The 12,431-nt window shown below is 49.4% G+C and overlaps 1 protein-coding gene across 1 annotated transcript in view; it reads left to right on the top strand.

The window, feature by feature from the left end:
* Positions 1-12,431, top strand: part of LOC140403402 (uncharacterized) — a 960,939-nt gene that overhangs the window by 115,435 nt on the left and 833,073 nt on the right. Inside the window, exons 8-9 of the mRNA XM_072491328.1 lie at positions 1,800-1,874; positions 8,130-8,204. Of these exons, the coding sequence (XP_072347429.1) occupies positions 1,800-1,874; positions 8,130-8,204 (150 nt within the window). The remainder of the gene's footprint in view (positions 1-1,799; positions 1,875-8,129; positions 8,205-12,431) is intronic.

Genomic DNA, 12,431 nt, shown 5'->3' with positions numbered 1-12,431 from the left:
GAGTGCCCATCAAGGTACCTCATCTACCAGGGATTGTTCATCAAAGGGGTTTAAGCCAATTCTCCAACCATGTGAGCAAATATACCCACAAATAAATCTATCCTTCCAGTAGGTTTTACGTCAAAATAGGAAAGAATGTTTTTTCTGTTAATGGGTCGAATAATTCCCTATTCTCCTGCAAATTGTAATTTCTTCCCAGAACAAATGCAAGATTGCCTTCACACACTCCGTGGGTTCAGACTTTTGCCCAGAATTGGTCTTGTGTACTCACATATACCGGGGGAAATCATCCTATTGTGTTACAAATTCCCCCACATTCATTGAGACTGGAGGACGACTGAGGTCCTCCAAATCTTGCCTACCTTCCAGGGCACCTCGGGAACTGTGATGAATGCAGGAATTTCAATATTATAGGTATTTGGCGCAGTAAGGGTTAAAAGCCTGGGTTAGAGTGTGTCATGTTTTAAAAGAGCGCCTCGTTTGAAAGGCAATTAAGGTTTTTGGAGCCGGGGTGCAATTAAGCCATCATAAAAAGTTTGGGCTAATACAGTTTTGTTTGGATTAAAGGGGATTCCCTGTGGAGTTAATTAGATTTCCGCTTGGTAAGATGATATTGCTACTGGATGGAGCTAAGGTATCAGGCATTTTGCAGAAAGCAGTTCAGTGAAATTGTAGATGAAGCTGTGACCAGAAGTTGAGCAGTTTGCACTTTGCCATTCAGTTAAAGATGTGTCTGAGACCGATTAGCAGCCTTTAACAGCAGTTCTGTCTTCATAGAGTTCATAGAATTTAGAGTGTTGAAGGAGGCCATTCGGCCCATCGAGTCTGCACCGGCCCTTGGAAGGAGCACCCTACCCAAGCCCACACCTCTACCCTATCCCCGTAACCCAGTAACCCCGCTTAACCTTTTTGGACATTAAGGGCAATTTAGCATGGCCAATCCACCTAACCCGCACATCTTTGGACTGTGGGAGGAAACTGGGGCACCCGGAGGAAACCCACGCACACACAGGGAGAACGTGCAGACTCCGCACAGACAGTAACTGAAGCCGGGAATCGAACCGGGAATCCTGGAGCTGTGAAGCAACTGTGCTAACCTCTATGCTACCGTGTTGCCCTTGTCTTGTCTGAATAGAAGGTGAGCAGAAGCAGCTTCTAAAGACACTCAGCCAGAGTTTCTGCTTGGTTCTGACAGGAGTTAGGACTTTTCTTTAAAGCAGTGCCACAAGATCTTCCCGTACCAGCCTCCCCGAACAGGCGCCAGAATGTGGCGACTAGGGGCTTTTCACAGTAATTTCACTTGAAGCCTACTTGTGACAATAAGCGATTTTCTTTATTTTTTCATTTCAAGATCTCATTTTCTCAAAGAACATGTGAAAGAACAGGAGGTATTCCTATGTGCTAATGGTAGTTAAAGTGGATTGAGAGCTAGGATGGTACTTCTTGTTGTTGGAGTGGGAATAAAGATAGCAGTTAAGGGTTTTGAATTCACCGTATTAAGTAGCATTGTTTAAGAGGTAATTGTAAGCAATTCTGGGATGATGTTAAAGATACTTTAATACCATGTTCGTAATAAAGTTTGTTTTGATACCCCATATCACTATTTCTTTATGAAATCAAATATTGGAGATTCTATCCAGTATTCCCCCCACTGTTGGGTCTAGTCCGGGATCGTAATCGAACCGATTGGACGAGATGAAGTTGCTCCAGTTTATTTTGTCTGATGGCAACGCCAAACAAAGTGAATGTGGAAAGACTGATAAATGTCAGCCCAGGGTCTGATGTACGGTTTTACTCAGTTACTAGGTTGTCTGAGGATGCAAGAAACTCGCAGGATGATTTTCGGATGAAGGTTGCTCAGATGAAGAATAACAGTAAGTGTTGAATGAGAATTGGGAAGATACATGCTGTCAACGCAGTTAACCCTGTCTTGTTGCGAAAACAGGTTCAGCTACAGCAATGGTCAACCCACCTGAAATAAGCAGGTTTGGAAATTCTAAACCATTAACAAACCAGTTCCTTAATATCACATCAAACCGTGACTGAGAAGGCAGCAGGGCGATCAGAGCAACAACACACAGTAACTCTGGAGTTGGAAACCATAATTGGGATCATTCTTCTTCAAACCCTTGGCTCATGTCTTCAAACCATTCCATGCTCTCGCACCTGTTAAGCTCTGCAATTTCCCCCAGCCTTATTTCCCTTCCTGTAGTCCCCTCTTTTCCGTACACAATTCGTGCAATCTTTAATTGTCTTTGAAGTTGCCTCGCTAACCCCTCCGCCTCTCCCCAACGCGGAAAATCCAGATTCCCATTTTCTCGACCGAGCTTTTCTCTGTCTATCCCAATTCTCACACCAGCACAGCTCCCTTATTTCTTGTCTCTGAAATATCCTCCTTTTTGTAACATGCTTAAATGCTTTGTGCCCATAATTCTTGGAGTACCGAAGCGCCGATCTGGTCACCATATTATAAGAGGGATAAAGGAGTGGAGAGCGTGTGGGGAAGATTTACAGAGATGATACCAGAAAGGTATATCTATCAGGAGAGGGTGAGCAGGTTGGGAAACCAGGTTCGTTTCCGGCCTTGGGCACCTCCTCCCCAGGTCTGCGCAGGTTTCCTCCGGGTGCTCCGGTTTCCTCCCACATTCCAAAAACATTTCAGATTATGTGGATTGGCTATGCTAAATTGCCCTTACTGTCCAAAGATGTGCAGGTTAGGTGGGGTTTTGTGAATGGGGTGGGGGAGTGGGCCAAGGTAGGGTGCTCTTGCAATGAATAAACCTGGGAACAGAACTAATCTCAGTAATGGTGACCACAGAACTATCATCGATTGTTGTAAAACCCCATCTGGTTCATTAATGTAATATAGGGAAGGACATCAGCCGTCCTTACCCGGTCTGGCCTACACGTAACTCCATATCCCATAGCAATGTGGTTGACTCTTAAGTTGCCCCTCTGTGATGGCCAAGCAGACCCCTCCCAGTTCCAGGGTAATTAGGGATGGACAACAAGGGTGCCCACATCTTATGAAAGAAACTTGTGGAAAAGTGTAGTGATATTCAGATATCAATATACATGATCAATGTATGTAAATGTAGTACAGTCATTTCAACACTAGATGGCTCACAGTCAGATACTATAAGAACTGATTTCCTGCCTTTTCTAAGTCTGCTGATCAGATGATGACCAGGGGCGTCATTCTCCGCCGGCGGGAGTCTCCGTTCTGCCGGCGCCCGGGGGTTTCCCGACGGCGTGGGGGTGCCCCACAATGGGAAACCCCATTGACCGGCCGGTGTTACGGAGACTCCCGCCGGCCGGTCGGCGCAGAAATGGGGCGGGGCGGGTAGGAGAATTTCGCCCCTGATTCAGAACAGTGAACAAGCAAGACATAGAATCGCTAGAATGAGAGAAGTTAGAACTAGTTTGTTATAATAGTGTATAGTTATATAGTTCTGTATTGTACTTTAACTCTTTATTGTTAGTTTAGTATTGAGTAAAAGAACACAGTTTATTATTTTATTACTCATTAAATAGTTCATCTTTCAACAAGACGACTATTGGTCAAGACGCGTGCCTTGGGATACCTGGTGGATTCAAGAGTAATATATATATATTTTAGATAAGACATTTAAAATATAACAGAGTGTAACTAGAGGCTATTACCCAGAGAATGATGAGAATGTGGAGCTCTCGACCACAGGGAATGGCTGAAACGGCAGCATGGTATTGCAGGGGTTAGTACTGTTGCTTCACAGCACCAAGGACCCAGGTTCGATTCCCGGCTTGGGTCACTGTCTGTGCAGAGTCGGCACGTTCTCCCCGTGTCTATGTGGGTTTCCTCCGGATGTTCTGGTTTCCTCCAACAAGTTCTGAAAGACGTGCTGTTACGTGATTAATGGTCATTAATCCTATCTCTCAGGACCCTTTCCATTAACTTACTGCCCACCAAAGTAAGATTAACTGGCCTATAATTACCAGGGTCATCCTTATTCCCTTTCTTGAACAGAGGAACAACATTCGCCACTCTCCAGTCCTCTTGTGCACTACCGTGAACAGTGAGGGTGCACTACCGTGAACAGTGAGGACCCAAAGATCAAAGCCAAAGGCTCTGCAATCTCATCCCTTGCCTCCCAAAGAATCCTAGGATATATCCCATCTGGCCCAGGGGACTTGTCGACCCTCAGGGTTTTCAAAATTGTTAATACATCGTCCCTCAGACGATCTACCTCCTCCAGCCTACCCACCTGAATCACACTCTCGTCCTCAAAAACCCTCCCCTTTGTGAACACTGAAGAAAGGTATTCATTCAACGCCTCTCCTATCTCTTCTGACTCCATGCACAAGTTCCCACTACTGTCCTTGACCGGCGCTAACCTCACCCTGGTCATTCTTTTATTTCTCACACAAGAGTAAAAAGACTTGGGGTTTTCCTTGATCCGACCCGCCAAGGACGTCTCATGCCCCCACCCGAGAGACCCCAATCGCACCAATCTGGTTAAATCTTAACTTCAATCTGAAGAGCAAGACCACGATGTTGTATCAATTGTGGTCCAGCACCATCTTCTCAAGAGTGACCCAGGGATGGGCAATAAATATCAGTCTATGCATTGATATCCATGTTCCGAAAGTAATTTGTTTTAAATTTCCTATCTCGAAACCTAATAAACTCTGGTAACTTGTGGATTGGCCTTAGTGTAGGGATAGGAGCCATAAATTGTCGTTTGGCAGCACCGGACTGGAGTATTGCTGCAAAAGGACACATGTTGTCAAAGCTTTTCATTCTGCACTCATCAGGACAATTCGCAGGAATGCCAAATGAAAAAGGAGCAACAATTTTTACCTCATGAGAAGAGAGTGCTGATTGGCCCACTTGCCAGCCAGCCAGCTCTCTCTTCTGATGAAGTAGAAATTGTTGGGACTAGGTGGGATTAAGTTATTCAATAGCAATGGGTCTGACTTTCACCCATTCATCCTCCCAACACAGGGTTAAAATTGGGCCAGTAAGTAAACCAGAACCCTCGGAGGTTTCTCGGAGCTTTTCCCATGCTGCCGCTGAGGCGGGGGGGGCGGGGGGGGGGGGGGGGGGGGTCAGAGGGCATCGCTAGTGGGACAGAGCGATTTCACGGGGATCAGGCTGGCGATACAGGAGACAGCTGTGGAAGTTCTGAACCAGTCGCCTGCTCCCAGGGGTTGGCAGGTTGTCAGGAATTTCCAACCACTGAAGCAGGAGCTTTTTCCTGTTCATTCATTACAGCAAATGGAAAACTGTGAGCTTCAGATTCCAAAACAGTGGTTTCTAAATGTTGCCTATTCCCAGAAACCTGATGGAGTTATCCAGCCTGTAACTACACAGTAAATTACAGAGAAAGGGAGTTCTGGAAGTTTACAAAAAAACTGTTAGGGTATTGATGTCAGCACAGAGAGATCAGGGAGCAATGCTTTCCAGGCCATTCTCACACAATCCGAACACATAGGGCTGCATTCTCCGTTTCTGCGGCCAAGCCACTGCCTCGGTTTGTCCATCTGAGCCTCTTCAGCAAGGACCGTCCCAAAACTGTGGTCAAACCACAACAGATGCAGGAAATGGATTCTGTGTGGCAGCATTAACTACAGTCAGGCAATGCCTCCGTGCCAGGTCCCCCCTACCGATCAAGGTTCTGTGACAAACATTATCCAGATTCCCTCCCCTAACTGTGAAGTTAGAACGGGTTGCAAGGCGTGAATGCTGAACGCGATGAAAAGACTTTGATTCAGAGGAATGAAAGGGTCATTGCTCCGCTGCTGAAGAGAATTGCGATGAACTTTCTAAAGAGGCAGGAGCAACTCAGCCCAATCCTGCACCCCCACCCCCCACTGAAGCCAGCAGAACTGTAAATTGTGGGGGAGGGGGGGGGGGGCACATTGCCTACCCTTCAGGCAGCACAGTGGTTAGCACTGTTGCTTCACAGCTCCAGGGTCCCAGGTTTGATTCCCGGCCTTGGGTCACTGTCTGTGCGGAGTCTGCACGTTCTCCCCGTGTCTGCGTGGGTTTCCTCCGGGTGCTCCGGTCTCCAACCCAGAAGTCCCAAAAGACGTGCTTGTTAGGTGGATTGGCCATGATAAATGGCCCTTAGCATCCAGAAAAGGTTAGGTGGGGTTACTGGGATAGGGTGGAGTTGTGGGCTTAATTAGGGTACCCTTTCCAAGGTCCGGTGCAGACTCAATGGGCCGAATGGCCTTCTACTGCACTGTAAGTTCTATGATTCCTCCCCCTCTACCCACCTCCACACCACCCCTCGCCCACCATCCCCCACTCCATGAATCATCCGGTTAATTTGCAATTCGCAAGAAATCAAGAGAATAAAGGATTCACTCTGAGTCACAACAGCCCGAGTCAAAGTCCAACATCTGAAGGAATAGAAACAGTTCTAAACTTTCAAATGCCAGTAAAAAGCAGTAATGCCAACACCAGTACAATTGTGTTCTAGTTTCTGGCTGCTGTAAAGGAGACAGGAGTTCTGCTTCCCCACAAAAAACCTTTATTTCTCTGCTCCAACTTCACACACAAATCTCCACCAACAAACAGTGCCACCTGTAACCCCTTTATATATCAGTGACTTCTATTGGATAATTGACATCTAATTAGTATTTAATTGGAAGGTCCATTAACCCATTCCTAACAGACTGGAGTTCCATTTTAAGGTTCACAGGGTCAGTTCGGACATGTTTTGCTGATTTTTACCCCCCCCAAAGGCTGGCGCTCCTAGTGCAGTGCCAAGGAAGTGCAGCACTGCCGTGGGTGCCACCTTTTGTTCAACTGAGGCTCTGCCGGCTCTCACAGGAGCTATTCATCCTTTCAAACAAAAAGGCCGATTATCTGGGTGGTTGTCACAATGCGTTTCTGGGATCTTGCTGTGCGCAAATTAGCCATCACAGCCATGCTTCGAAAGCACTTAATTGGCTGTAAAGCACTTTGGGACATCCTGTGGCGCTATATAAATGCAAGTCTTTCTTTCGTTTCCAGATATCCCAGGCAGGATTCTCCATCCCTACCTGCTCCCTCACCATATGAAATGAAATGAAAATCGCTTATTGTCACAAGTAGTCTTCAAATGAAATTACTGTGAAAAGCCCCTAGTCGCCACATTCCGGCACCTGTTCGGGGAGGCTGGTACAGGAATTGAACCGTGCTGCTGGCCTGCCTTGGTCTGCTTTCAAAGCCAATGATTTAGCCCTGTGCTAAACTATCCCCATAATCCCACCTAACCTGCACATTTTTAGACTCTAAGGGGCAATTTATCACGGCCAATCCACCTAACCTTCACATCTTTGGATTGTGGGAGGAAACCGGAGCACCCGGAGGAAACCCACGCAGACACGGGGAGAACGTGCAGACTCTGCACACAGACAGTGACCCAAGCCGGGAATTGAACCCGGGACCCTGGCGCTGTGAGGCAGCAGTGCTAACCACTGTGCCAGCTTTGGACCCTTGATCTAAGGATAAATACCCCTGCATTGGAGGCAGTCCAGAGAAGGTTCACTCGATCGATCCTGGGTATGGAGGGATTTTCTTACGAGGAGAGGGTGAGTAAGTTGGGCCTCTGGTCATTGAAGTTTAAAAGAATGAGAGGCGACTTTACTGAGACATATCGGATTCTCAGGGGGCTCGACAGGGTCGATGCTGAGAGGTTGTTTCCCCTTGTGGGAGAGTCTAGGACCAGAGGGCAGAATCTCAGAGAAAGGGGGTCGCCCATTTCAGACAGAGATGAGGAGGAATTTCTTCGCTCAGAGGATAGTGAATCTGTGGAATTCTTTACCGCAGAGAGCTGTAGAGCTGGGCCGTTAAGTATGTTCAAGGCCGAGAGAGACAGATTTTTAATCAGTGAGGGAATCGAGGTTGTGGGGATAAGGCGGGAAAGTGGAGTTGACAATTATCACATTAGATCAGTCATGATCTCACTGAATGGAGCAGACTCGATGGGCCGAATGGCCTACTCCTGCTCTGAAGTCTTAAGCTGCCAATGTGTAACATAAGTCTATAAGAGAGAATTGATCTTGTCCATCTTTGTTTTGTTCGTGAAACTGACCTGTGAAACCCCCGCTCGCTGACAGAAGTGTCAATTTCGTGCCCTGGTTTCTTTCCGTTTCAGTTCTCCAGATGTTCAGTGAATTACGAATCTCGCTCGCCGATTTCCAAATGGAGCTTTCACGGACGAAGAATAACAGTGAGTGTTGACCGTCGGGATTTACCCATTACCCGCGCCCGAGGCAGAGCGAGATTTCTGTTCAGTGTCCGGACTGCATTTCAATTCTGCTGGCAGGAAATCTCCTGCCCAGGGACTGACACGATAACGCGGCAGGGAGTTCCTCATCCCTTTGCCGTACGTAACGCACAGAAGCAGGGGAGGCCATTCCGCCCCTCGAGCCTGCTGTGCCGTCAGTAAGATCATGGCAGTTCTGTTGTGACCTCAACCCACTATCCCGCCTGACCCCCGTAACCGTTGACTCTGTCTAACTCAACCCTGAATATAATTCAATGACCCAGGCTCCACTGCTTGTTGGGGAAGTGAATTAGGTGGTTGGCAATGCTGCCTCACAGTGCCAGAGACCCGGGTTCGATTCCCGCCTCGGGTGACTGTGCCGAGTTTGCACGTTCTCCCAGTGTCTGCGTGGGTTTCCTCCGGGTGCTCCGGTTTCCTCCCACAGTCCAAAGATGTGCAGGTTAGGTGGATTGGCCGTGATAAATTGCCCTTAGTGTCCAAAATTGCCCTTAGTGTTGGGTTACTGGGTTTAGGGATAGGGTGGAGGTGTTGACCTTGGGTAGGGTGCTCTTTCCAAGAGCTGGTGCAGACTCAAAGGGCTGAATGGCCTCCTTCTGACAGAGCAGGTGTACATGGGATTCTTTTTTTAAAATTTAGAGTACTCAATTTTGTTTTTCCCAATTAAGAGGCAACTTAGCGTGGCCAATTCTCCTACCCTGCACATCTGTGGGTCGTGGGGGTGAGACCCACGCAGAGACAGGAGAGAATGTGCAAACTCCACACGGACAGTGACCCGGGGCCGGATCGAACCCGGGACCTCGGCGCCGTGAGGCAGCAGTGCTAACCGCTGTGCCGCCGTGCCGCCTAATTCTATGGAATTCTAATGGGGAACACCAACGGGACCCCCTCTGAGAAAATAAATTCATTACCATATCCGTCGAAAATGGGAGACCCCTTATTTTGAGACAGTGCCCCCCCAGTTGCAGATACCTGCTCGAGGAGGGACATCCTCTTCGTGTCTACCCTGTCGAGCCCCCTCAGAATCTTATGGCCGGGATGCTCCCCCAACCAGTGGGCGGGCTGTACCGGCTCCAAAGAGTGGGGTGAACCACTCCGGCGTTGGGCCGTTGCGGAACCCTCGGCACTTCCAGGGGCTAGGCCGGCGGCGAGTCGGCGCACGCACAGGGGGGTTTCTTCACCGCACCGGCCATGGCGGAGCTTCACACAGGCCGGCGCGGAGGCAAAGGGTGCCCCCACGGCACAGGCCCGCCTACAGATCGGTAGGCCCCGATCGCGGGCCAGGCCACCGTGCCCCCCCCCCCCAGGCCAGATCCCCCCGCGCCCGCCCCCCCCCCCCCCCCCCGAGGACCCCGCTAACCGCCCTCAGAGCCAGGTCCCGCCGGTATGGACCTCGTGTATTTCACGCCGGCGAGGCCGCTCGGCCCATCGGGGCCCGGAGAATTGCCGGGGGGGGGGGGGGGATGGGGGGGGGGGAGAGGGGGCCACTGCCAACGACCCCCGACCTGCGCGACGTGATCCCCGCCCCCCGCCAAAAAAAACGGCGCCGGAGAATTCGGCAGCCGGCCGTCGGAGCGGCGGGACGGGATTCACGCTGCCCCCCCCCCCGGCGATTGTCCGACCTGGCGGGGGGGGGTCGGACAATCCCGACCTGGATGTTTCAATAAGATTACCTCTCATTCTTTCAGACTCCAATGAGTTTAGGCACAGTCTGCTCGACATGAGACCAATTCCTTTCTCCCAGGTACAGCCTGATGAATCTTCTCTGACCCGCTTCGAATGCAATTATTTCCTACTTAAATAAGGTGACCAAACTGCACACAATGCGCCACCCGAGGGTCCCAACAAACCATTCTAGGGTTGCAGCAATAGAGTTGTAACCCCTGGAGGTCGGAGGCTTCTCGGAGTGGAAGGCCTGAGAGAGGGCCAGCAGTAACACGGCAGCTACATGAGGGTGGCCCACCCAACGGATAGCCCTGCTGGGGCCTTCCAGGCTGCCCCTGGAGCAGAGCGGTGCAAAGACCCAACAATCGAAATCTCTCCGGGTTTACTTTTCCCCGCCAAGCGCTGGGTCCGAGGTCCTTCGAGGAGTGAAGCTGCACACAGGGGGGGACCGCCGGGATTACGTCAATGGCTGGTTGGCCGGGGTGAGATTGACAACTTTCCTTCTAGTTCAGCGGCTCAGCTGTTGTCCATGGGGAGAAAGTCGCAGGCTGACTTTTCACGATGGGACTTTCACGGCTGAGCAGTCGCAGTGAGTGTGTGACAGCAATCAGGAACACAGCCTTGGCTTTCTATACCGAGTTAACCCAACACCATGCCTTTGTCCTTGCCTTCTCCTGCCTGCGAGCTGTACGGTTCGAGTGCAGAATTGCTCCAAGGTTATATGGAGCAGACCCACTCTCCACCTTCTCTGATCCAGGGGATGGTTCCTACCAGCCAAGCAACGCTACAAGTGGGCAGACCGTGGTGTGGTGATAATGTCACTGGGTTAGTTATCCAGAGGCCCAGGCTAATGCTTTGAGGACAGGGGTCAAATCCCACCGCGGCAGCTGGTGGAGTTTAAACTCAGTTAATAAAATCTGGAATTCATCGAATCCCTACAGTGCGGAGAGAGGCCATTCAGCCCATCAAGTGTGCCCATTGAGTCTGCCACGACCCTTCAAATGAACTCTCTACCACAGTAACCCCATAACCTAACCCGCACCCTCCTGGACACGTAAACATGGTCAACCCACCTAACCTGCACATCTTCGGACTGTGGGAGGAAACCGGAGCACCCGGAGGAAACCCACGCCCCACACGGGAGAACGTGCAAACTCCACACAGACAATCACCCCGAGATGGGATTTAAACCCGGGTCCCTGGCGCTGTGAGGCAGCCGTGCTAACCGCTGTACCACCGTGCCGCCCTAATAAAGTTTGTTTTGGTAACGGTGACCACGCCAGCAACCATCGATTGTTGTAAAAACCCATCCGGATCCTTTAAGGAAGGAAATCTGCCATCCTTACCTGGCCTGTCCTACATGTGATCCCAGGCCTACAGCTTGACTCTATACTGCTCCCTGGAATTGGGCAATCAATCTGAATGGGAATCTGAGTAAATCGGAATGTGCATCAAAATCAATCTGAATGGGAATCGAAATCAATCTGAATGGGAATCAAAATCAATCTGAATGGGAATCGAAATCAATCTGAATGGGAATCAAAATCAATCTGAATGGGAATCGAAATCAATCTGAATGTGCATCAAAATCAATCTGAATGGGAATCGAAATCAATCTGAATGGGAATCGAAATCAATCTGAATGGGAATCGAAATCAATCTGAATGGGAATCGAAATCAATCTGAATGGGAATCGAAATCAATCTGAATGTGCATCAAATCAATCTGAATGGGAATGGAAATCAATCTGAATGGGAATCGAAATCAATCTGAATGGGAATCGAAATCAATCTGAATGGGAATCAAAATCAATCTGAATGGGAATCAAAATCAATCTGAATGGGGAATCGAAATCAATCTGAATGTGCATCAAATCAATCTGAATGGGAATCGAAATCAATCTGAATGGGAATCGAAAATCAATCTGAATGGGAATCGAAATCAATCTGAATGGGAATCAGAATTAATCATAAAATCACACAGTGCAGAGGGGCCATTCGGCCCATCGAGTCTGCACCAACGTAGTAAAAACACCTGCCCTGCCTACCTAATCCCATTGGCCAGCACTTAGTCCATAGCCTTGAATGTTGGCGCCCAGTACTCAACCAGGTACTTTTTTAAAGATGTGAGGCAACCCGCCTCTACCGCCCTCCCAGGCAGTGCGTTCCAGACCCTCACCACCCTCTGGTAAAATGTTTTTTCCTCAAATCCCCCCTAAACCTCCCGCCCCTCACCTTGAACTTGTGTCCCCCTCGTAACCGACCCTTCTTCTAAGGGGAAGAGCTGCTCCCTCTCCACCCCGTCCACGCCCCTCAGAATCTTGTCCACCTCGATCAGGTCGCCCCTCAGTCTTCTCTCCTCCAGAGAAAACACCCCAAGCTGTCATGTGAGAGTACCTTTAAGAAATGGGTGTTTATCAGGGATGTCAGAGTGTGGGTGGAGCTGAGCCGTCTGTCTGCTTTACTTTCATTTTAGGCTGTTTGCCGCAGGGTGTGTTTTAGAACAAAG

The sequence above is a fragment of the Scyliorhinus torazame genome, chromosome 27 (assembly GCF_047496885.1).
Source record: "Scyliorhinus torazame isolate Kashiwa2021f chromosome 27, sScyTor2.1, whole genome shotgun sequence".
NCBI lineage: Eukaryota > Metazoa > Chordata > Chondrichthyes > Carcharhiniformes > Scyliorhinidae > Scyliorhinus > Scyliorhinus torazame.
Note: the sequence above shows the minus strand (reverse complement) of the source record. Positions and strands in the feature narration are given on the sequence as shown.